We start from the raw sequence: 20,989 nt of genomic DNA, 5'->3' as shown, positions 1-20,989 counted from the left end.
TGTTGTGGGACTCCCTCCCAAGGGCGGTTAAATTTTGTCCCTCCTTGATATCTTTCTCTCGGCAGGCAGAGACCTTCCTATTCAGACAGGCCTTTGGGCAGTGTTTTCATGCTAGTTGTAAATGTGTTTTATTGTATTATGTGTAAATGTGTATTATTGTATTATGTGTAAATGTGTATTGTTGTATTATTGTTTTCAACTGGTTTGTTAGAATTATTTTGTATTTCAGAGCTATGTTTTTGAAGTTTTGAAGGCCACATTGAATCCCAACTTGGGAGACAGGCGGGATATATATACATTAAACAAATAAGTGAGACCCCTTTGCTGTGGTCTCTCCCCCCCCCCCCCCCATTGCAATTGGTAGTCAGAGGAATTATCTAGTACAGGAATGGGGAACCTCAGGCCCGGATGTCAAATGTGGCCCTCCAGGCCCTGACTCTCAGAAAGGTCCCCAAAGCCACACCCTCTGTTTTCAGGCTACACCCCTTGCCTGCCCTGTCTTGAGTGTTTTTGCCAAGCTGAAATGTGTCCTTGAACTCTTATCATTCCTCTTACTTGTCCAGAAGGAGAACAGAGCACAGGGAAAGTTCTCAGGTACAACAGGTCCCTGCTGCAAAAGTCCTGCCCCAACACATGGACTCCTGCCTCTGCCAGCCAGTGTGGATAGTTCTGACCTACAGTTACCCAATGGCCTGACTTGGAATAACTTGGCAAATTCTTGTGTTCTAATGACATGTTTCCCCCCCCCCCTCTTTTTTAACAACAACAACAACAACACAGAGCTATGAATGACATTGGAGATTACATCGGGTCAAACATAGAAATATCTTGGTTGCCTAATTTGGACGACCTGATGAAAGGGTATGCAAGAAATTTCAGGCCTGGAATTGGAGGTAAGATTCTGGCTGACGTCGTTAAACCACCCTGGGAATCGTAGCTCCATGAGGGAAATAGGGCTCTCCCAGAAACATTCAGCACCCTTAACAAACTACACTTCCCATGTTTCTTTGGGGGAAGTTGTTGACTGTTTAAAGTTGTATGTTACTGCTTAAGATGTACAGTGCAGATGGGGCCTAAGCTGGATATGGCTCAATTTTTTTTAAAAAAACAAACAAGCCATGGAACAATTTACATTGCAGCAAGGAAGCATATATCTGTGGTTACAGGGCAAATTTCAACAGAATATTACCGCGGGCTCCTGATTTGGATTGATGGGTATGCCATGGATCAGGACCACACAGTCTTTTCTCCACGTGCTTAAAGTGTGTCTGATGTATAGCGACAATGACAACACAACAAGTGTTAACACTTGGGTTAACTTTTGAAACCACATGTGAGGCTGTGGAGGTGAAAACTAAGTAGCCAGTATAGCTCTGAGCCTGTATAGGATAGTTGTGGAGGGTTTTGCAGTTGCCCAACGATATACCAACCTGAAAAGTGAGTATTAACAGTTTAAGCTTTTCCAGAAAGTCCTGGAACCATGGCTTTTAAAAATTGCCAATGTCCAATCAAATTACAAAGTTGGAGGAGGTAAGGGCACCAGCTTCCGAATATAGGTGGAGGAGAGGGGGTTATTGCTTTGTTTTGTTCTTGTTTTTATTTTTTCCTGTTGTTATGATGTATTTTGTGTTGGCTATCCTGTATTTTTGTGCTGTGAACCACCCTAAGATCTACGGATGAAGAGCAGTCTACAAATTTAATGAAGAAGAATAATCATGCATAGTTTGGCCCTTGGGCTTTGTTAATGGCACGAAAGCCCCCATTTGGACACCATCAGGTGGCAGGTGGAGAAGCAGTCACGACTCCCTCAGTTTCACTGACAGGGGTTCTACTTGCAAATTGTGTAACTCCTGTTTTAAAAGCTGCACGGGTTACCAGTTTGTTGCTGGGCCTAATTCAAAGTACGAACTCCTGAAAGATTTAGGTAGGCCTCAAATATATGAAAGACTGCCTCTTCACCAATCTCCCGGGATGTTAAGAATTGCCAGTTTGGCCTCTCTTTGTAGTTTCACTACCCTCAGAAAAGCAGGGGATTGGTGGCCTGGGACGGAAGGGGCCTTCTCTGTGGTAGCCCCTAAATTGTGGAACTGCCTCCCCTTAGATGTGCCTTCATTATATCTTCACTGAGCCTCTTCATAGTACAGTACACATCACTTTATCCTGGTCTCTGGCTTCTTGCAGTTAACGTGCTTTGCTTTGTGGGACCCACCGCTTTTGCTGAATGTAAACTTTTGTGTACCGTTTTGAAAGGTTTCCCTTGCTTTATAATGGTGAAGGTTTTTTTCCTTTTTAAAGACTAATGTAATATTCTATTGTTGTAACCCGCCCTGGGACCTTATGGTGAAATGGGGAGTAAGAAATCTCATAAATAAAATTAAATAACCCCCTCTTATTTTCCTTTCCTCTAATTCAGGCCCCCCTGTTAACGTTGCTCTAGCCATTGAAGTTGCCAGCATTGACCACATATCAGAAGTCAATATGGTAAGTTGGCGCTAGAAGAAAAATAACGCTGCCGTGTCGTAACATCCAACATTTTGGATGGGGGGGGGGGGATAAAGATATATGTTTCTCCAGATTATGGAATTGTGGGAAATTTTAATGGCAGCCAGTGGTGGTGATTCTTGTCCTCAGGAATACACAATGACAGTCTTCCTGCATCAAAGCTGGCGCGATGACCGGCTGTCGTACAATCACACCAACGAAACCCTGGGCTTGGACAGTCGCTTTGTGGATAAGCTGTGGCTGCCGGATACCTTCATCGTCAATGCCAAGTCTGCCTGGTTCCATGACGTCACTGTGGAGAACAAGCTCATCCGGTTGCAGCCTGATGGGGTCATTCTGTACAGCATCAGGTAAAACAGAAACTTCATGAGGAAGAGTGACCTTTTGTGCTGGGTAATTAGATGGCAACGTTTGCTAGGTTTTAGGTGGTTTCCCAAGTGTTGCATATAGGCCAGACCACATGTGTTTGTGGGCAGGGACCAGCTGGCCTTTGATCAGCCTTGTGCGGTTCCGCTAATCAGATTCAGAGGGATCTGTAGTTCATGCTGATGTTTACTTGCACTTGTATATAGGCTGGTGAGGCTCTTGAGAAGCAGAAAGTCACCAACTCACCAGTCACCATTAGTGCTGCCTGCCCCACAAACTTGTTGGAGGGGCTGCTCATTGTTGGGTTCATATAAGCACATGTGGTGGACCTGCAATAGGGGAGCCACATTCTGAGGGGGATTATTCAAAGATATTAGGGAGAAAACTGGACAAAACACGGTAAAAGGCCTGGAGTTCGCATTACATAAAATTTACCTATGAGACAATATGAACCTGCATTTTAAGCACATTTTTAAAAGTTTTAACTGGCCAGGCAGGGTGGGATGGGGTTATTTAAACATCTTACGTTTTAATTGTTGCAACCTGACCTGCGACCTTAGGCTGAAGAGTGAGTAATAAATTGTAGTAGTCAAATCATCACCTTCCAGCATTTAGCAGCAGCCAGGCTAGTAATAACTGATATTGGAAATTATTAGAAGGTGCAACATTGACCACAAGGTATTTTTTAAAAGCCTGGCAAATTAGCGCAGACAGAAAAATTAGCCACTAAACTAAAAATAGCAAGGAGAATGAAATGAAAAGGCACATTTTGGGTGGATTGACATACTTTGATTATGTGCAGTGCAGAAGAGGAGAACGGGGGACCTTCTCCACTTTATAAAGTTTTGTTTGCTATCATTGCAGGCAGTAAGAGAAATTGCCACCAAACTGGAAATATGACAATTTAAGGGATGCAAGCTCTGATGTAATCCAAACTCATGTCTTAAAAAATGGTGGGAGGGTGGGTTTTTGTTTTAACACTACTTCTTGTTGTTTTGTTGTATATAATAATAATAATAATAATAATAATAATAATAATAATAATAATAATAATAATATTATTATTATTTTCTAATGGCAAATGTTAATCTATATGTAATGGTGGTTTTTGTTGCTGTCTTCATTTTGGATAGAATCACCTCAACGGTGGCCTGTGACATGGACCTTACCAAGTACCCTATGGATGAGCAGGAGTGCATGCTTGATTTGGAGAGCTGTGAGTTCAATTCTGAGGTGTCTATTTTAAAAAGGTCTTCTCAAGTGGGAGGGCAGGGAATGGAGGAGATAATTACCTTCACACAGGGTAGCCTTGTCCCAGAGTGCAAACCCCTTAATTATTGGAGCAGGAGCAGGGAAAGCGCAGCTCTCCCTGTTCCCATAATCCCTGACCATCGGCCATGCTGTCTGGTGTTGATGAGAGTTGGAGTCCAAAGGCATTTATAGCATGGAAGGATAACCTTTGGTGCTCCAGCTGTGGCTGGAATACAGCTCCCAACATCCCTGACATTTGCAGAAATGTGCATATTAGGAAAGATTCACCCTGAAATGCTGCAAAATTTTCATGGACTTGTTTTTGTTTTATCCCAAACTAACGTGGAAATGTGGATAACTGAACTTAAAGAGTGGAAAAAGAAGAAACAGAAATTAACAGATTTGGCCCTACCTGCAGTTTATTTGAACATTTTTAGTGGGCTTCCTGTAACTCAAGGCAGCTTACAGCAAATGTCCACGTTGCAACTCTGTCTAAATGTGGTTTCATCACAGCACCACAGAGCTTCTGAAATCTGGCTGGTGGTGGGATGGCAGGTTAAATGGTGCTATGCATGGTCTGATGGCACCATGGAAACGCTGTTGCAACAGTTTAACACGAGGATGACCTGGATGCTATTTCTCTAGTCCTGAATAGCCGTGCAAAGCTGTGCACTGGGACTAGAAAGCATTAGAGCGGATTGCACGCTGGTGCAAGTTTCCTCCTCCTCCTCCTCCTCCTCATTTCATTTTTAGCACTGACTGTTTTCTGAGCAATTAAGCACAATACATTTTTATCCCACCAAATATAGCAATCTGCAGTTCTTTTCACTTATGCAATCAGTAAATGCAGAGGCAGCCAGAGAATGAGGCGGCAAAATTTTAGTCTGCTGGCGAGTTTTTACAGAGGGCTCGGATTTTAATTTAATTTTGCAGATTGTGTTTATAGAGCAATAATCACAAGGAGAAATGAAGCCTCTTAAAACAGATTAAAAAAAGGAAAGTTGGCTCTCCATGGGAGTGGGGGCAGTTTAAAGACAAGCGAGGAGTTTTGTTTTGTGGGGAGGGGAATGTGGACGTAGAAAATAGACAGGTGAGCCATGCACTTGAAGAGTAGCAATTTTGCTCAAGTGAGTAGCAATTTTGCACAAGTGAAGAGAAGCTTTAATTTTATTTCTTACAGAAATATTTATTTCTTACAGAAAAAGCTGTAATTTTATTTCTTAATATATACTTTGCTTTTTCCTGTGAATGTTGGGGTGGGGAAGAGGTGGGTGAATCTGCCAATATCAGTTTCTTATTTTTCATAGAATTGTAGAGCTGGAAGAGGCCCCAAGGGTCATCTAGTACAGTGTTTCCCAACCTTTTTTGGGCAACGGCACACCTGTTTAATGAAAAAAATCTCGCGGCACACCACCATTACAGCCCCGTGACGTCAGCGCGCAGCGTCACGCCGGGGAACCTCCAAGCTTTGGGGGTGGGGGGGGGAGGAGGCAGCAGAGCGAGGGACTGAGGGACGGCGGCAGCTGAGGCGGCGGCGGCTGTTGTGGTGGTGGCGGCGATAGCGGGCGGAGGAGGGGGCGGCGGCGGGAGTTGCTGCTGCTGTTGCTGCTGCTGCTGCCCGGACATGCCGGCCTCCTCCTCCTCCGCTGTCTCGCGCTCCTCCCTTTTGCACGCGCTGCCCCGCCGCTCGGCACCACCACCGCGGAGCCGCCCCCGGCTCGACGCGGATCCTCGCCGCCGCCGCCTCTCACCGCCCGACTCGCCCGCCTCCCTCCCACGGCACACCAGCCGATGTCTCACGGCACACTAGTGTGCCGCGGAACACCGGTTGGGAAACACTGATCTAGTAGACACCCTGCGATGCAGGCATCACAGAAAAAGAATCCCTGACAGATGGCTATCCAATCTCTGCTTTAAATCCTCCAATGAAGGAGAGCCCACCACTTTCCAAGGAAGTCCGTTTCACTGTCAACCAGTTCTTATTGTCAGAAGGTTCTTCCTAATGTTTAGTCGGAATCTCCTTGCTTGTAATTTGAATCCACCGGTTCGAGTCCTTGTTGGCTTTATGCAGTATAGTAACGCTGCAGAGAGCTTGCTGGGGAGATCATGCATTAAAAAGAAAGGACTCAAAAAGTACTTAAAGGTTTTAATAAGAAAAACAAAAACTCCATTTACACTAAATACATTAACAAACCAAACCAGACCCAACCACCAACCCATCCCCCAGGGTAATGGGAGAGCTAGGTGCTGCTCCTTATATACTCTACCTAAATGCTGACACGCCTTAATCAAATACAACTCAGCAGCACCTGCTACGTTTCACAGCTGTAAAGCTGGGTCTCGTTAGTTTTCTCTGGCCCTTGCTCCGGCCCCTTAAAGACATACACATGGAGTGGAACAATGATGAACCTTTACATTTAAAGAAACCATTCAACATTTCCCCTGCGGTTCATCATTGTGGAACAAAAACATAAAGCATACTTTGTACATGTTTTTCATGTGTAACCTTTGGAAGAGCTTTAGTAAAAATGTCTGCAATTTGACTATCACCTGGAACATATTTAAATACAACCATTTCATCAGCAATTAGTTTCTTTACAAATTCTAAACGTAATCTTAAGACTCTAGTGCGCTGCGTATTGGTCTCTGAACACAGGATAGCAAGTCCACTCTGGGAATCAAGGTAAACTTTTACTGGTAGTGTTACTTGCATCTGTAGGTCTGCAAATACTTGCAGATACCATTCTACATCACGAGTGGCTTGAACACATGCACATAATTCACTCTCTGTTGTGGAGAGACAAATAATGGTTTGTGTCTGGGACTTCCATTCAAATGGACAACCGTTATAACAAAACACCATACCAGACACACCCCTGCAATTATTTTGTTCCACTGCATGAGATGCATCGCAGAAAATTTCAAAACCTTTGTCAATACTTGATGTAAACTGCAACCTATAATGTTTGGTATGTTTAAGGTACATTACCACTCTCTTAAGAGCAGAGAAACATTGTGTAGTGGGCTTTTCCACAAATTTTGCCAGAAAGTGAAAAGCATAAGTTATATCTGGTCTTGAGATTCTTTGAATGAAATTTAGCTTGCCTATAGCAGAACGATACAAAGTTTTGTTAGGAAATGGCTTATCTTCACCTGTAAAGGTGAAACCACACACCATAGGCGTTTCCTTCCCATTTGCATTTTCTAAACGTAGCATTTCCACAAGATCATCAATTTTTGCAGTTTGATGAACTAGAAAAGATCCATTTTTGCCTTTCTCAATTTGCATGGATAAGTAATTTTTAGCAATGCCTAATTCCACCACATCAAATTTCTTCTGTAACTGTGAAACTACCTGTTCATATTCCTGTTTAGTTTTTGTAGAAATTAACACGTCATCTACATACACACATATTTTTGTTACAGAGTTTGCCCTTTCCTTTATAAACACACAATTGTCTGCCTTTCCTTGTGAAAAACCAATATCTAGCAATTCTTTTGCTAAAGTTTGGTGCCAATTCCTTCCACTTTGGTGCAGACCATAAAGGGATTTATTTAATTTGCATACCAAACCTTCAGCAGCGTCTATGCCTTCAGGAACACGCATAAAAATTTGTTCTTTTAAATCTGCAAACAAATATGCAGTTTTTATATCTAGGTGATAAACAGAATGTCCACGTTGTGATGCATCTTTTAACAAAAGTTTAACTGTTTCATATTTTACACTTGGTGAATAGCACAAATCATAATCTTCTCCTGGAATTTGTTGAAAACCCTTAGCAACTAGTCTTGCCTTGTACCTTACAACTTCATTTTTGTCATTCGTTTTAACTCTATAAACCCATTTTGAATCAATAAGTCTCATATCTGGGGTTTGTGGTACAAGAGACCAAGTGTTATGCTCTTTTAAAGAAGCTATCTCAGAGTTCATAGCTTTATACCAATTTACAGCTTGGTGCTTAGGTAAATTCTGAACATCATTGTAGCTTTTTGGCTCAAAAACCGCCTTATTGGCATACACAGTATTAAAATGTTCATCTGCGAAACGTTGTGGCTTCTGTCTCTTTCTATCTGAACGTCTCAGTCCGGAAGGAGAGTCAGACTCCTCAGACTTAATGGGACTAAGTGAACTACTAGTTTCAGGTTGTAAATCATCATTGTCAGTTTGAAGAGGTGCCTGTAGGCTAAGCTCACGGTCAGAAAACTCAAGAGAATCTAACCTCCCCTCAGGTGCCTGTGACTTTAAATCAAACAAATTATCAGATTCAACAGGCTTTTTGTCTTTCCCCATTAATTCAGAAGCACCATTTCCTCCTGCTGCTGCTGCTGCTGCTTCCACAGTATCATTTATACCATCAGTATCTTGGAAAACAGCAACCCCATTCCAATTTACAGTTTGTATCATGCTTCTGGTAATATGAAATTTGCCAGTTGCTGGTATGTAAATTCTGTATGCCCCCTGCTGGTAGCCCATTAATTTTCCCTGAACACTACGTTCACCCAATTTCTGCTTAGCAGGATAATGCATAATTACATCTGAACCCCAAATGCGTAGGTATTTCAGATTAGGGCGTTTTTTAAACAGCTTCTCGTAGGGGGTGACATCTAAACCAGAATGATAACTGCGATTTCTAACATAACAAAAGGCATGGAGCGCTTCAGCCCAAAAGTCTTTGGGCAGATTAGCATCGTGCAGATAAGTTTTAACCCCTGCCTGCAGGTCACGCTGCACAACTTCAACAAGCCCATTTTGCCAGGGACTTCGGGGGCAAGATAACTCATGAGTAGTCCCCTGCGCTTCCAGGAATTTCTCAAAATCTTCAGAAACAAATTCCCCACCTCGATCAGAAAACAGGTTCTTAATTGGTTTGTTAAAGTGTGTTTTTACCCAGTTGCAAAAAACCTTGTACTTCTCAAATGCTTGGGACTTCTCAGCTATTGCATAAGTCCAACAATATCTACTATACTGGTCTATGAGGGTAAGCCAGTACTTTGAACCTCCTAATGATGGTGGGAGTGGCCCAACTAAATCACAATGTACACGCTCAAATGGCTCAGTTACTTTCCTATCTGAGCACCTACCCTTGCGTGCAACCTTAATCTTATTCTTGCAACAGGATAGACACTGCATAAAGAATTTACATGGTTTTAAGTTGAGGCCATCGACAATATTCTTTGTCTTAATTACATCAGCAAAATTCAGGTGTCCCAGAATTCTGTGCGCCATGTGGACACAACCAGAATGTGGCCTTACATTCCTCAACCCCTGGCTTGACTGTGCTGCTCTGCAATTTATAGGCGATTGGGAGTAGGTTCGAAAATACAGTCTATATAAACCATCAGATTCCCGGGCATATAATAGACGTTTGTTCCCCTCGAAAAAACTCACACATAGACTTTAAAAAACGCACAGTTATGCCTTGATGAGCAAAACACCTTACTGATAATAAATTGTCTATTGACGGGCAGTAAATGCAGTTCGCTATTGTAATGTTTAAAGAGTCAAGTTTAACGGTACCCCTGCCAAGCGACTGCAGGACTTGTGAATTGGCTAAATGTACATTACCAATTTCCTCTTCGAAAGAAATAAACAAGCTTCGATCATTGCAGACGTGCTGCGATGCTCCTGAGTCGATAACAAAAGACTTCCACTTGGCATCTTTAATTCTTTTACGATCTGTAGTCCGAGCGTGAAAAGCTCGCGGCTCATTTCTGTCTCTACTATACGATGCTGGCTGCTGGGCTGACGACCGTGATTGACGAACAGAAACAGGCTTGGGAGTACTTTGCTTTCTTTTGGATCTGCAGTCCCTTGCAAAATGTCCTTGCTTATTGCAGAACCAACAACGCTTTGCAGCTTTAAATGCAGTTGTATCACCACAGGTTTGCATATGGCGTTCCTCATTCTTTCTGGAAACAGGAGTGCTTATGGCACAAGCCTCCCTTCTATCCAACTCGCCCATTAATCTTGCCGTTACCCCTTCCACAGTTAATTGTGCTGGTGGCACGGCAGATATCTGGCTAGCTATACCATCAAAGTCCTCATTAAGGGAACATAGAATGATAAAAACATACTGAATATCAGGTATCTCCATGTCCCTTCGAATTAACTCGCCGCGTATTGCCTCCAGACGTCTCAAGTGTGCTGCCAAATCACCACCAGGCTGCAACTTCGTCTGGTACAACTGCTTGAAAAACGTCAATGCAGACGCTGACTCTTTTCTAACATGCACTGCTGCAAGACTGTCCCACATTTCTTTGGCAGTTTTCTTATTTCTTATATAGACTACTTGCTGGTCGCTGACTGCCAAATTAATTATCGCCCTGGCTTTTGCATCTCCTTTCGACCAAGCATTAGTTACTGGGTCAGGAGGGTCATCAGTTACATAGGTCCATACTTCTCTAGAGGTCAAAAGCGCCTCCACCCGAAAAGACCATAAAGTATAGTTCTCATCTGTCAGCTGTGGGAAGACCAGAGCCTTCTCAGCTTCAGGAACCCGGTCAACCATTCTGGAACTCTTCCAGACCCACAAAAACTACGCTAACAGGAGGAAGGAGTTTTCAAACCTTTCTCAGAGTCCAAAAATATGCAGTCATCCACTCAGCAGCTGGGCCCATAACCAAAGATGTTGGCTTTATGCAGTATAGTAACGCTGCAGAGAGCTTGCTGGGGAGATCATGCATTAAAAAGAAAGGACTCAAAAAGTACTTAAAGGTTTTAATAAGAAAAACAAAAACTCCATTTACACTAAATACATTAACAAACCAAACCAGACCCAACCACCAACCCATCCCCCAGGGTAATGGGAGAGCTAGGTGCTGCTCCTTATATACTCTACCTAAATGCTGACACGCCTTAATCAAATACAACTCAGCAGCACCTGCTACGTTTCACAGCTGTAAAGCTGGGTCTCGTTAGTTTTCTCTGGCCCTTGCTCCGGCCCCTTAAAGACATACACATGGAGTGGAACAATGATGAACCTTTACATTTAAAGAAACCATTCAACAGTCCTACCCTCTGGTGCTGCAGAAAACAAGCTGGCTGCACCTTCCACGCGACAGCCCTTCAGATATTTGAAGATGGCTATCATATCATACTGATTGAAACTACCGTATTTTTTGCTCTATAAGACTCACTTTTTCCCTCCTAAAAAGTAAGGGGAAATGTGTGTGCGTCTTATGGAGCGAATGCAAGCTGCGCAGCTATCCCAGAAGCCAGAACAGCAAGAGGGATCACTGCTTTCGCTGCACAGCAATCCCTCTTGCTGTTCTGGCTTCTGGGATTAAGAATATTTTTTTTCTTGTTTTCCTTCTCCAAAAACTAGGTGCGTCTTATGGTCTGTTGCGTCTTATAGAGCGAAAAATACAGTAAATCCTTCGAAGACAGAGGTCCTATGGCTGGGTCGGGATAGCATGGGGATGAGGGACCAACTCCCTTCTCTTGTGGGGGCCCAATTAGTGCCATTGCCTTCCATTAAGAGTTTGGGTGTAATCCTTGACGCCTCCCTTTCCATGGAGGCGCAAGTTACAGCAACAGCCAAGGCGACATTTTTCTACCTTCGCCGCATCAAGCAGTTGGTCCCTTACCTCTCCCGCCCCGACCTGGCCACAGTGATCCATGCGGCGGTCATCTCCAGGCTTGACTACTGTAATTCACTCTTCACAGGGCTGCCCTAGCTCCTCACAGGGTCTCTGCCATGGGAGCATATTCACCCAGTGCTTTTCAAGCTGCACTGGCTCCCAGTGGAGTACAGGGTCAGATTTAAGGTGCTGCTTTTGACCTTTAAAGCCCTTCACAGCCTAGGACCCTCGTACCTACGGGACCGCCTCCCAGTATGCTCCACGGAGAGCCTCAAGGTCCATAAATAGCAACACCCTAGTGGTCCCAGGCCCTAAGGAAGTTAGATTAGCTTCAACCAGAGCCAGGGCCTTTTCAACTCTGGCTCTGGCCTGGTGGAACGCTCTGCCTCATGAGACCAGGGCCCTGCAGGATCTGATTTCTTTCCGCAGGGCCTGTAAGACAGAGTTGTTCCGCCTGGCCTTTGGCTTGGAGCCAATTTGATTCCCTCCCTCTCTTTCTTTTTTCTTTTCCTTCTCCTCCTGCGAGGAGGCTACATTTCAATATTTTAATGTTTCAATATTTTAATGTTGTATTTTAATTCTGTTTTTAAGGTGTAATCATTCAACTTGTTTTTATAATTGCTTGTAAGCTGCTCTGAGCCCAGCCTTGGCTGGGGAGGAGGGGTATAAATAAAAATTATTATTATTATCATCATCATTATTATATCTCCTGCCAGTCTTCTCTTCTCCAGACTAAACATACCTAACTTCCTCAACACTTCTCCATATGGCTTGGTTTCCTGATCCTTTATCAACTTAGGGCTTATCCACACTTCCTCTTGTCCCGCTGCTTTTCCTGGGGACAATGACAACAACAACCGCTCTTTAGCACTCAGTCAGAGCAAATGGCAATCTGATTTTCCGCAGATTGCAGTTCTGATCTAGAGCTAAAGAGTCGGCTTTGCCTGGGAAAGGAGCGTGGCAAGGGGGGAAACAGCTCAGACCCATGCCTAGAAAGTCCGGGTCAACCGGACCCATGCTTTTTGGGCGCAGGAGAAGCAGTAGTGTGGACAGACCCTTAGTCATCGCCCCCTGCATACATTTCAGTTGGCTAATATCCTTCTGTCTTTCCAATCCTCTCTACATTAGCTTGCGATTCTCTAAGTAAAAAAAAAAGTCATTGTGAAAATTCATCATGCATTTTTGTGTGAATTTCTTTTAATGCAGTTTTGCCTAAGGAACATTTTTTACACAGCAACGTCCCTCGTATCATGCACTTCTGTATGTTGTTTTCATTAAAATCTGCACTGCAAAATCTGGAGAAGCCCAGTCAGTGTGGGCAATGCTGAGCTAGATGGACCAGTTGCCTGATTTGGTGCTTCCTATCTTCCTAAAAGGGGAGGGTGATGGGAAGAGAAGCATGAGAACACCTTGCTTGTTTCCAGGTTGGTTAGCTCTGATACACTGAACTGGGTTCATTAGGTTTGAAGTGGGCCAGAAAGCATTAACCAGTGGGACCAGTAAGAGAACTGTGGCCATGGATTCTGAGTGTTTCATCCTGAGCATGTCAATCTTCTTATCTTTTCCCGTATCCCTGTATTTATTCAGTTTCTTTTGACAGATGGCTACTCCTCAGAGGATATTGTCTACCACTGGTCTGAAAACCAGGATCAGATCCATGGACTGGATAAGCTGCAGCTCGCTCAGTTCACCATCACCAATTACCGGTTTGCTACAGAAGTGATGAACTTCAAATCTGGTAAAGAAAGCTTCCAGTCCTTTTAAAAGCCTTGCAGGGATGGGACTGGGTAAAATCCACCTAGGTTTTGCCCAGAGTTAGGGAAGGAAGGATCTCTGGATATTGTGATCTTTCCAAACTTAAATTCCGTTCTCCACATTTTTTAGCAATTTAAAAAGAAAAATCTTCATGATAATTCATCAGCATTCTAATGATGTGCACATTTTTGTGTGCAGTTTTGACAAACATGCACATTCATACGTAATATACACAATACACACATTTGCATGCAATTTCCACTACCGTAATATTAAATAAATCATATGCATTTTAGTTGATTTATTGATATTTGCAAGTTAAATCTACATATATTTTCCGCTTACAAATAAAACCTGGTTTGGACCAGAACTGTGGAGAGACCCAGGGTTCAACTCCCAACTCAGCAGGGTCTCCTACATCTGGGGTGAGCTCCTTTGAATAATATAAATGTGGTGACAGGGGAGGGACAGAGACCTTTTAAAATCAATTAACTGCATTATTATTTATACAGTGTCATTAGGAATGAATGGATAAGTCTATTTTGGGTCAGCGTCAGTTCTGCACTTGTTCATCCATAAGACTGCATCATTCTGCTATTCCCCCCCCCCCATGAAAATGGATTTCACATGAAAATGTGCATTTTTACATACCCCCCCAAAGGGTTGTATCCAAATGTTAGTCTTACTCAGAGCTAGCCTACCTCACAGGATAAAACTCACAGGATAAATTGTTGTGAGGATAAAAATGAGCTAAATGGGGGAGAGAACCATGCAAGCCACTTCGAGCTCCTTGTAAGAAAGGTAAGATGTAAATAAATACATTTGCCTTTTTGTCTCCTTCATTTAGCTGGTCAATTCCCCCGGCTGAGCCTCCACTTCCACTTGAGGAGGAATCGAGGTGTTTACATCATCCAGTCCTATGTGCCTTCCATCCTCTTGGTCGCCATGTCATGGGTTTCTTTCTGGATCAGTCAGTCAGCCGTGCCTGCCCGAGTCTCGCTAGGTAAAAGTGCATTGTTTGATGGCTGGGGACCTATTGTAGGGTGTTAAAGCCCACAGAAGTGGGTTGAGCATTTTGTTGGATGGGCTTTAATGGGTAGGTGAGGCTATATTAATTGCAATTTATGCCTCCAGGCGCCCATATGTGTGGGTTGAACAGTTTTAAAATCCCATCATTGGCAGCCAAATTAAAAGCATAGGAATTAGGCTATAAAACCATGTTTTTGAGCAAGTCCAGCTATGAAGTAAGCTAATAATAATAATAATAATAATAATAATAATAATAATAATAATAATAATTTATTATTTTTACCCCACCCATCTGGCTGAGTTTCCCCAGCCACTCTGGGCGGCTTCCAATCGAATGTTAAAAACAATACAGCATTAAATATTAAAAACTTCCCTAAACAGGGCTGCCCAAGATAGCTGCTTATTTCCATCATATCTGAAGGGAGGGTGTTCCACAGGGCGGGCGCCATTACCAAGAAGGCCCTCTGTCTGGTTCCCTGTAACTTGGCTTTTCGCAGTGAGGGAACTGCCAGAAGGCCCTCGGCGCTGGATCTCAGTGTCCGGGCAGAACGGTGGGGGTGGAGATGCCCCTTCAGGTATACAGGACCGAGGCCGTTTAGGGCTTTAAAGGTCAGCACCATCACTTTGGATTGTGCTTGGAAATGTACTCCCTTTCTTACCCCATTTTACAAAGAATCAGGCAACAACTTGTAAAGTAAGTTTTAAAAAAGGTGTACCATAGATTCCGGCAGATAAGACGGCTTTTTAACCCTGGAAAAGAGGTCGGGGGGGGGGGCAGCTCCACAGTGGGAGAAAGCAGCAGCAGCAGTGGTGGGCTCCGCTCTGTGCCAGGAGAGAGCCCACTTCGGAAGCAGCAGGGGCGGCGGGCTCCGCTCCGTGCTGGGCGGCTTTCTCCTGGTGCGGAGCTGCCCAGCGTATTAGGTGACTGGGCTTATAAGACGAACCCCCAAATTGCAGCTGCCAATTGGGGGGGGGGGTCGTCTAATACGCCCAGTCGCCTAATTCGTCGGAATCTACGGTAGTTACTTTATAATCATGCATTGGTTCACAGCAACAGTAGCCAACAGTAGCAGTAAAAACTATGCAGGCAAAAAACTTAGATTTACAGTATAACCAGCTTCAGGCATGTGGCTAAAGTTGGCGCAAGCACAGGGCACATCTGCCCTCATGGCTGGTCACAGAAAGAGAAAGGATCAGGAAGTACTATATGAACTTCCTCTTTAGGTGAGGAGGGGGAAATGACATCACACAGAGACCTCTCTACCAATTGTATTTCTATGGCATGAGTATCTATCTATCTATCTATCTGTCTGTCTGTCTATCAATCAGCAATACAGCTCAGTTGTATTAGCCCCTGCTCATGCTAACTAGCAAGAATATGCATTTGTTAGGTTTGGTTGTTAATCTCCCACACATGTGCCTTTCCTTCTTGGCGTTTCTTCCCCCACCACTAGTCGAGCATGATGTCTGATGTGAAGCTGCTGCACTGGGTGCCTGTTCACTTTTGAGCCAAATGCAGCCCTCTAGCCCACCAGGGTATGGTCCCGACTCTCTCTACTCTCCCCAGGACTCTTCCCATGCCAAATGCCTCACCAGCCTTGCTTTGCACCACCCTTTGGTGCTTTTTCCCTGGCTGGAATGTGAACTCTGATAATGCTTATCCTGTATGAGGAATAGAGTGGTTTATGTGAGTGAGTATAGAATCTGGCCTACTGTGCAAAGGTGAAATGTGCATTCTTTGCCACTGGCATATGGCCCTTGGGAGGTTGCCCAGATGGGAATGTGGCCCTCAGACTGAAAAAAAGCTATTCCCAGCCTTGGACTAAACAGAATTAAACTCTAGCTGGGACATCCTCCCCCACACCTTGTTTCTTTCAGGTATAACTACAGTCCTCACCATGACCACCCTGATGGTGAGTGCTCGGTCTTCACTCCCACGGGCTTCAGCCATCAAGGCCTTGGATGTGTACTTCTGGATCTGCTACGTGTTTGTCTTTGCCGCACTAGTGGAATATGCATTTGCTCACTTCAATGCAGACTACATGAAGAAGCAAAAAGACAAGATCAAGACCAGCAGGCAGGCAGAAGAGGTCAGTAAGAGCCTCTGGTGGGTTCAGACTCTGATCCACCCATTCGGTAGAACTGGGCTGAAATGTGTGGTCCAGCATTCTCCAGCCATGCAGGCAAAAAAGGGGGGGAGTAATGGGAGAAGCAAGCCACTTTCTGATCATATAAACCTATCTGCCATGGACTGGTTGGACACAGAGGAATAGTAGCAGAAACCAGTGGGGGAACCCCCGTGGGAAGAGCAAGGGGATTGGTGGTGGGACAGTGGTGTGTGGTCTGAGGGTAAAGATGAAGAAACTGGGAGGAGAGGTCTGTAGCTGCAGCGGTAACAGGGCTTAGTGAGAGGGGGGAGTCTGGGGCATAGAGCAGTCCAGAATCAGAGCTAGAAGCTGCAGCAGGAGATGAGGGAGGCCAAAAGGCACTCCTTTGCAGATCCTGTTTTTTTCTAATAAAGAGTTAACTTTACTTACTCTGTGTGATTTACTGCTGGCTTGAGGAAAATATTTAAGGGAGAGTCAAGGCAGGTGTCAGCAACAAGCCCTGGCAGTTCTCCAAGGATGCCAGGAGCTGATGCCAGCCCCATATGCTTACTTGGAGAGAGTTTCACAGATATCAGTATGACTACCTAATTCAATTATGAGGAACTTGTTCCCCTCCAGATGTTGCTGGACTCCAATTCCTATCAGCATCAGTACTATCAGCAATTGGTGATGGTGGGAGTTGCAATCCAGCAACATCTGGTGGGCCACAGGTAAGTCACCAGTGAAAACCAACATGTTGCTGTCCAGATGTTGCTGGCCCAGCAGCCTCAGACAACAAGGCCTATAGGGAGGGATGGCAACATCTGGTGGGCCACAGGTTCCCCATCCCCTGGCCTACAGACATGTTGATCATTTTCTGCTTCTCATTTCAGGTCAATGTGAAGAACGCCATTGTTATGTTTTCCCTCTCGATAGCGGGCGTCAACCAGGAACTTGCTGTTTCCAACAGGCACCACAGAGTCCCTAAAAACTTGCCTGGGTCAGTGGAAGTGGAAGCAGGAGAGACCAAGAAGCAACAGGAGACTAAACCCGAGAAGAAAAACGGCCTGAAGTCTCTCTTCAAGCCCATCGATGCAGATACCATCGACATATATGCTAGGGCAGTTTTCCCAGCAGCGTTTGCAGCGGTCAATGTCATCTACTGGGTGGCTTACACAATGTGAGGGTCACAAAATGGAGGCAGGCTGGGCAACAGGCAACTGAGATCCTCTGAGCAAAAGCAGAGCTTCTTAATGGAAGGGCCTTACTCAGGGCCAACTTTTTAACCACAGCACTTCCAAAGCCAGATGGATATTCCGTTAATAGAGAGGATTGTTCTTCTCCCTTCCTCTGTCGCTGAGACAGCAAAGCAGTTGGCCACCACCCCTTTTTATTGGCTTGTTTCCCCCTCTTTAGTCTCCACAGAGCGAGTCAGATGCCACAGTCTTCCCCAGTTTGGCATGAAACTCCTGCCAAGGCTCCACAGCTGCCTAATCCTGCGCAACAATAAGGCGTTTCACTTCTTCATCCGTCGTGTCATCTTCCAGTTTCATGAAGGATAAGTCCTGGATTGGGGCCTGAAAAAAATAGCACCTGGTGCATCAGGGTCTGATCCAAACTAATCTGGTGTGTGTCGCCAGGGAATAATTGCTTTGCCGGGTGTTTGTGGGGAGAGATGCTTAAAAGTGGAGGAAAAACGCAAGGGTGGAGCTCTGCACGGTCTGGATTTTAACCGGCTTTTAAGGACCCAATAGAAAACCTTTTTATTTGTGATTGGACTATTAAAAGGCTAGCTGGCTGGCAGTCCATTTCTTCACAGTTCTGAGAACTTTTCTTTCTTCAATCTGCACCTGTTTAAAACACACACACACACCCTACTTGACTGCACAGTTTGTGTCATAGCTCTGTATGGACGTGATGGTTTAGCTGTGATTCCTGCAGTGCAGGGGGTTGGACTAGATGACCCTTGGGTCCCTTCCAACTCTACAATTATTTGATGCTAAGATATCTGTAGCTGGGCATTTTGATGGCTGGGGTAATGGGGATGTGTGTAGAGTGGAGTGGGAAAGACACACACACACACACATGCATATACACATATTCCTTGAAGTTAAAGAAATCTTTAATGGTTTTAAAATTTGGGCGACAAAGGGTAATACTGGGTTTTGGGATTCTGGTTTTTTTTTAAAAAACTGTATCATTTGTCTTGGATAAAGTATTTAAAACACTTTTTTATCCTCTTCTAACCACAGCATGAAATAAAGCCTATGACACAGAGCTTGGCTGGAATTGTTTTATCACGGATACTTCATAGCTGGATTGTGGGGAACAAAGATCCAATGGAAAGGGAGCGAGATTCACCACAGAGAACAAGGGCTTGCGAAATTACAGAGAGAGAGAAAGATTTGTGTTTTTTATATGTACACCATAAACACAGACATGTAAGCAGCTCTGGAGAATCACTGGGTGGATCCAGACCGCCTGTTTATTGGGTGTTCATCCTGATTTGCTTGTAGGGAAATTAGACGACATTGGCTATGTAATGAACATTCATCCTGATTGGTAGATTAGGGAAAATTGCAGAGAAGAATTATTGGGAAAGTTGCACTATTCTCTTGATGAATAAGGACTTGCCTTTTTTGTTTTTTAAAATTGTTAACTGGTGCATAAATGATCGGAATTGTAAACTGGTGCAGAAATGATCGGAATTGTAAACTGGTGCAGAAATGATCGGGGGAAAATGAGCAAGCGAAATCACATCCCTACCAAGTACCCGGGTGGGCAGAGCTGAGTCAGGTCGGGCCCATGCAAATCATCCACCCTGGTCCAACTCGGCCACCTGATCCACAATTACAGACCAGAGATATTTTCTTATGGACTAGCCTGTCTTTCAGAAACAGCACCACAAGGTTGGGAGGTAAGTTAGCATCACTTCCCAAGATTTGTTGCCTGGGGAGACTGGGGTATGTGTGGAAGAGGCAGCAGCCCGCAAACATATTAACTCTGCATCTAATCCCTTTGCAGAAAGCCTCCCTTTAATACAACTTTAGATGTTAATTTGGCTTTAGCAAAAACAAGAGGGGGTGGAAGAGTGTTGATGGCATGGCCCAGTGAGACCCTTGTGCGAGCTTCTTCCGCTTTAATGTTGGAGGAACAGACTGAAAATGAAGCAGGATAGCGTAGTATGTTACAGATGAATGAGGGATGAGGGTGATGTAGCTGAACATCACCATCTGATGCAAACGGGGCAGTGAGGCGGGGATGGATGGGGAAGTAGGAAGAGTTGAGGCTTATGATGATAATCATCCAAAAGGCTCCCACTTTGGCTCTTAATGGGACTGTGTTACTTCAGCAGATAATGAACTAAAAAAAAAAACACCCCAGCACAGACCCAATGAGCCTTCTACAGCTGGAGCAATAGGCTCCTAATGCACTTCTTCGGCTAATAGGTGCTGCCATTGGGTTAAGAAAATTGAAACACTTTTTAATGTTAGAAAGGAGAATCAACAGACTGCCAAGTTTCTTTCTGCCAATGGTTGGCACCGAAAAACTAAACAAGAGAAAAGAAAAGAGGGTGGGGTGGGGTGGAAATGGAATTCTCCCAAGATTACATTCAAGAGGAATTTAAATGGTGCTTTTTAAAAACTATATTTACTTGGAAGTAAGATCCAGTAAAATCAATGAGCTGTATTCAATGCTAGTCCTGCCCAGATTAGACCCACTGAACTTGGCATCCATTAATTTCAGTGGGTTGACTAAGAAGGACAATCTGGTGGGATTTATTTATTCAGTCAATGTTTTGGGGATCTGCTTGGATGAGTTCAAAGGCACAAGGTCAGACTATTTGTCCATCTAGGCTGGTACTGCCTACTCTGACTGGCAGCGGCTCTCTGGGGTCTCAGGCAAAGATCCTTCCTGTCACTTATTATTCTTTCAGCTCAGGGATGAGGAAGCAGCATTGCTGGACTACAATTCCCATTAGTCCCCACCCCAATCAAAATGAGCAGTGGATGGGGATGATTGGAACTGTAGTCCAAAAGCACCTGGAGGGTGACAGATTCTCCATCCTGAGTGATGCCTGTGAATGTCTGCCTGTTTGAGCTGCAGCTCCTGCAGGTGACAATCTACTGCTGGAAACAGAAATCTCAGCTCTTATTACCTTTTTAATTAGCAATCTTTTATTCCTCGGGCTCCATGTACTGAATATCTCTAAGAACGCTGTATGGTCCTCTTTCACAAGAGGTGTTTAGGAACAGCAGTTTTTTTCTTCGCTTGTTTTAAAAACTCCCGTGTCTGAAATTCTAGTTGTGAAGGCTCCCTTTTTATTGTTGGAGTGAAAAATAAGTTTTCATCTTGCGGTAGTTGAACACATGCCAAAGAGTGTAATTTATGTGTGCCTTTAAAGCACTTGGCAATTC

General features: G+C 44.2%; 1 protein-coding gene and 1 long non-coding RNA gene across 3 annotated transcripts in view; both read left to right on the top strand.

Annotated features, from left to right (window-relative positions):
- LOC308591208 overlaps nucleotides 1–18,848 on the top strand; it is a 186,575-nt gene extending 167,727 nt beyond the window's left edge. Inside the window, exon 2 of the long non-coding RNA XR_014010061.1 lies at nucleotides 18,688–18,848. This is a non-coding gene — a long non-coding RNA (uncharacterized lncRNA). The remainder of the gene's footprint in view (nucleotides 1–18,687) is intronic.
- The window catches only part of GABRD (gamma-aminobutyric acid type A receptor subunit delta), a 43,338-nt gene extending 24,490 nt beyond the window's left edge, over nucleotides 1–18,848 (top strand). For both annotated transcript variants that reach the window (XM_081201596.1, XM_081201597.1), the window contains 8 exons: nucleotides 781–893; nucleotides 2,414–2,481; nucleotides 2,632–2,852; nucleotides 4,002–4,084; nucleotides 13,301–13,438; nucleotides 14,303–14,458; nucleotides 16,363–16,574; nucleotides 17,465–18,848. In XM_081201596.1, coding sequence (XP_081057722.1) covers nucleotides 781–893; nucleotides 2,414–2,481; nucleotides 2,632–2,852; nucleotides 4,002–4,084; nucleotides 13,301–13,438; nucleotides 14,303–14,458; nucleotides 16,363–16,574; nucleotides 17,465–17,755 — 1,282 coding nt within the window. In that variant the 3' untranslated portion in view covers nucleotides 17,756–18,848. The remainder of the gene's footprint in view (nucleotides 1–780; nucleotides 894–2,413; nucleotides 2,482–2,631; nucleotides 2,853–4,001; nucleotides 4,085–13,300; nucleotides 13,439–14,302; nucleotides 14,459–16,362; nucleotides 16,575–17,464) is intronic.
- Nucleotides 18,849–20,989: the final 2,141 nt, after the last annotated feature.

The sequence above is a fragment of the Podarcis bocagei genome (genome assembly GCF_964188305.1).
Source record: "Podarcis bocagei genome assembly, chromosome: 7".
Taxonomy (NCBI): domain Eukaryota; kingdom Metazoa; phylum Chordata; class Lepidosauria; order Squamata; family Lacertidae; genus Podarcis; species Podarcis bocagei.
The sequence above is the reverse complement of the archived record's forward strand: the minus strand, read 5'-3'. Positions and strand labels throughout refer to the sequence as shown.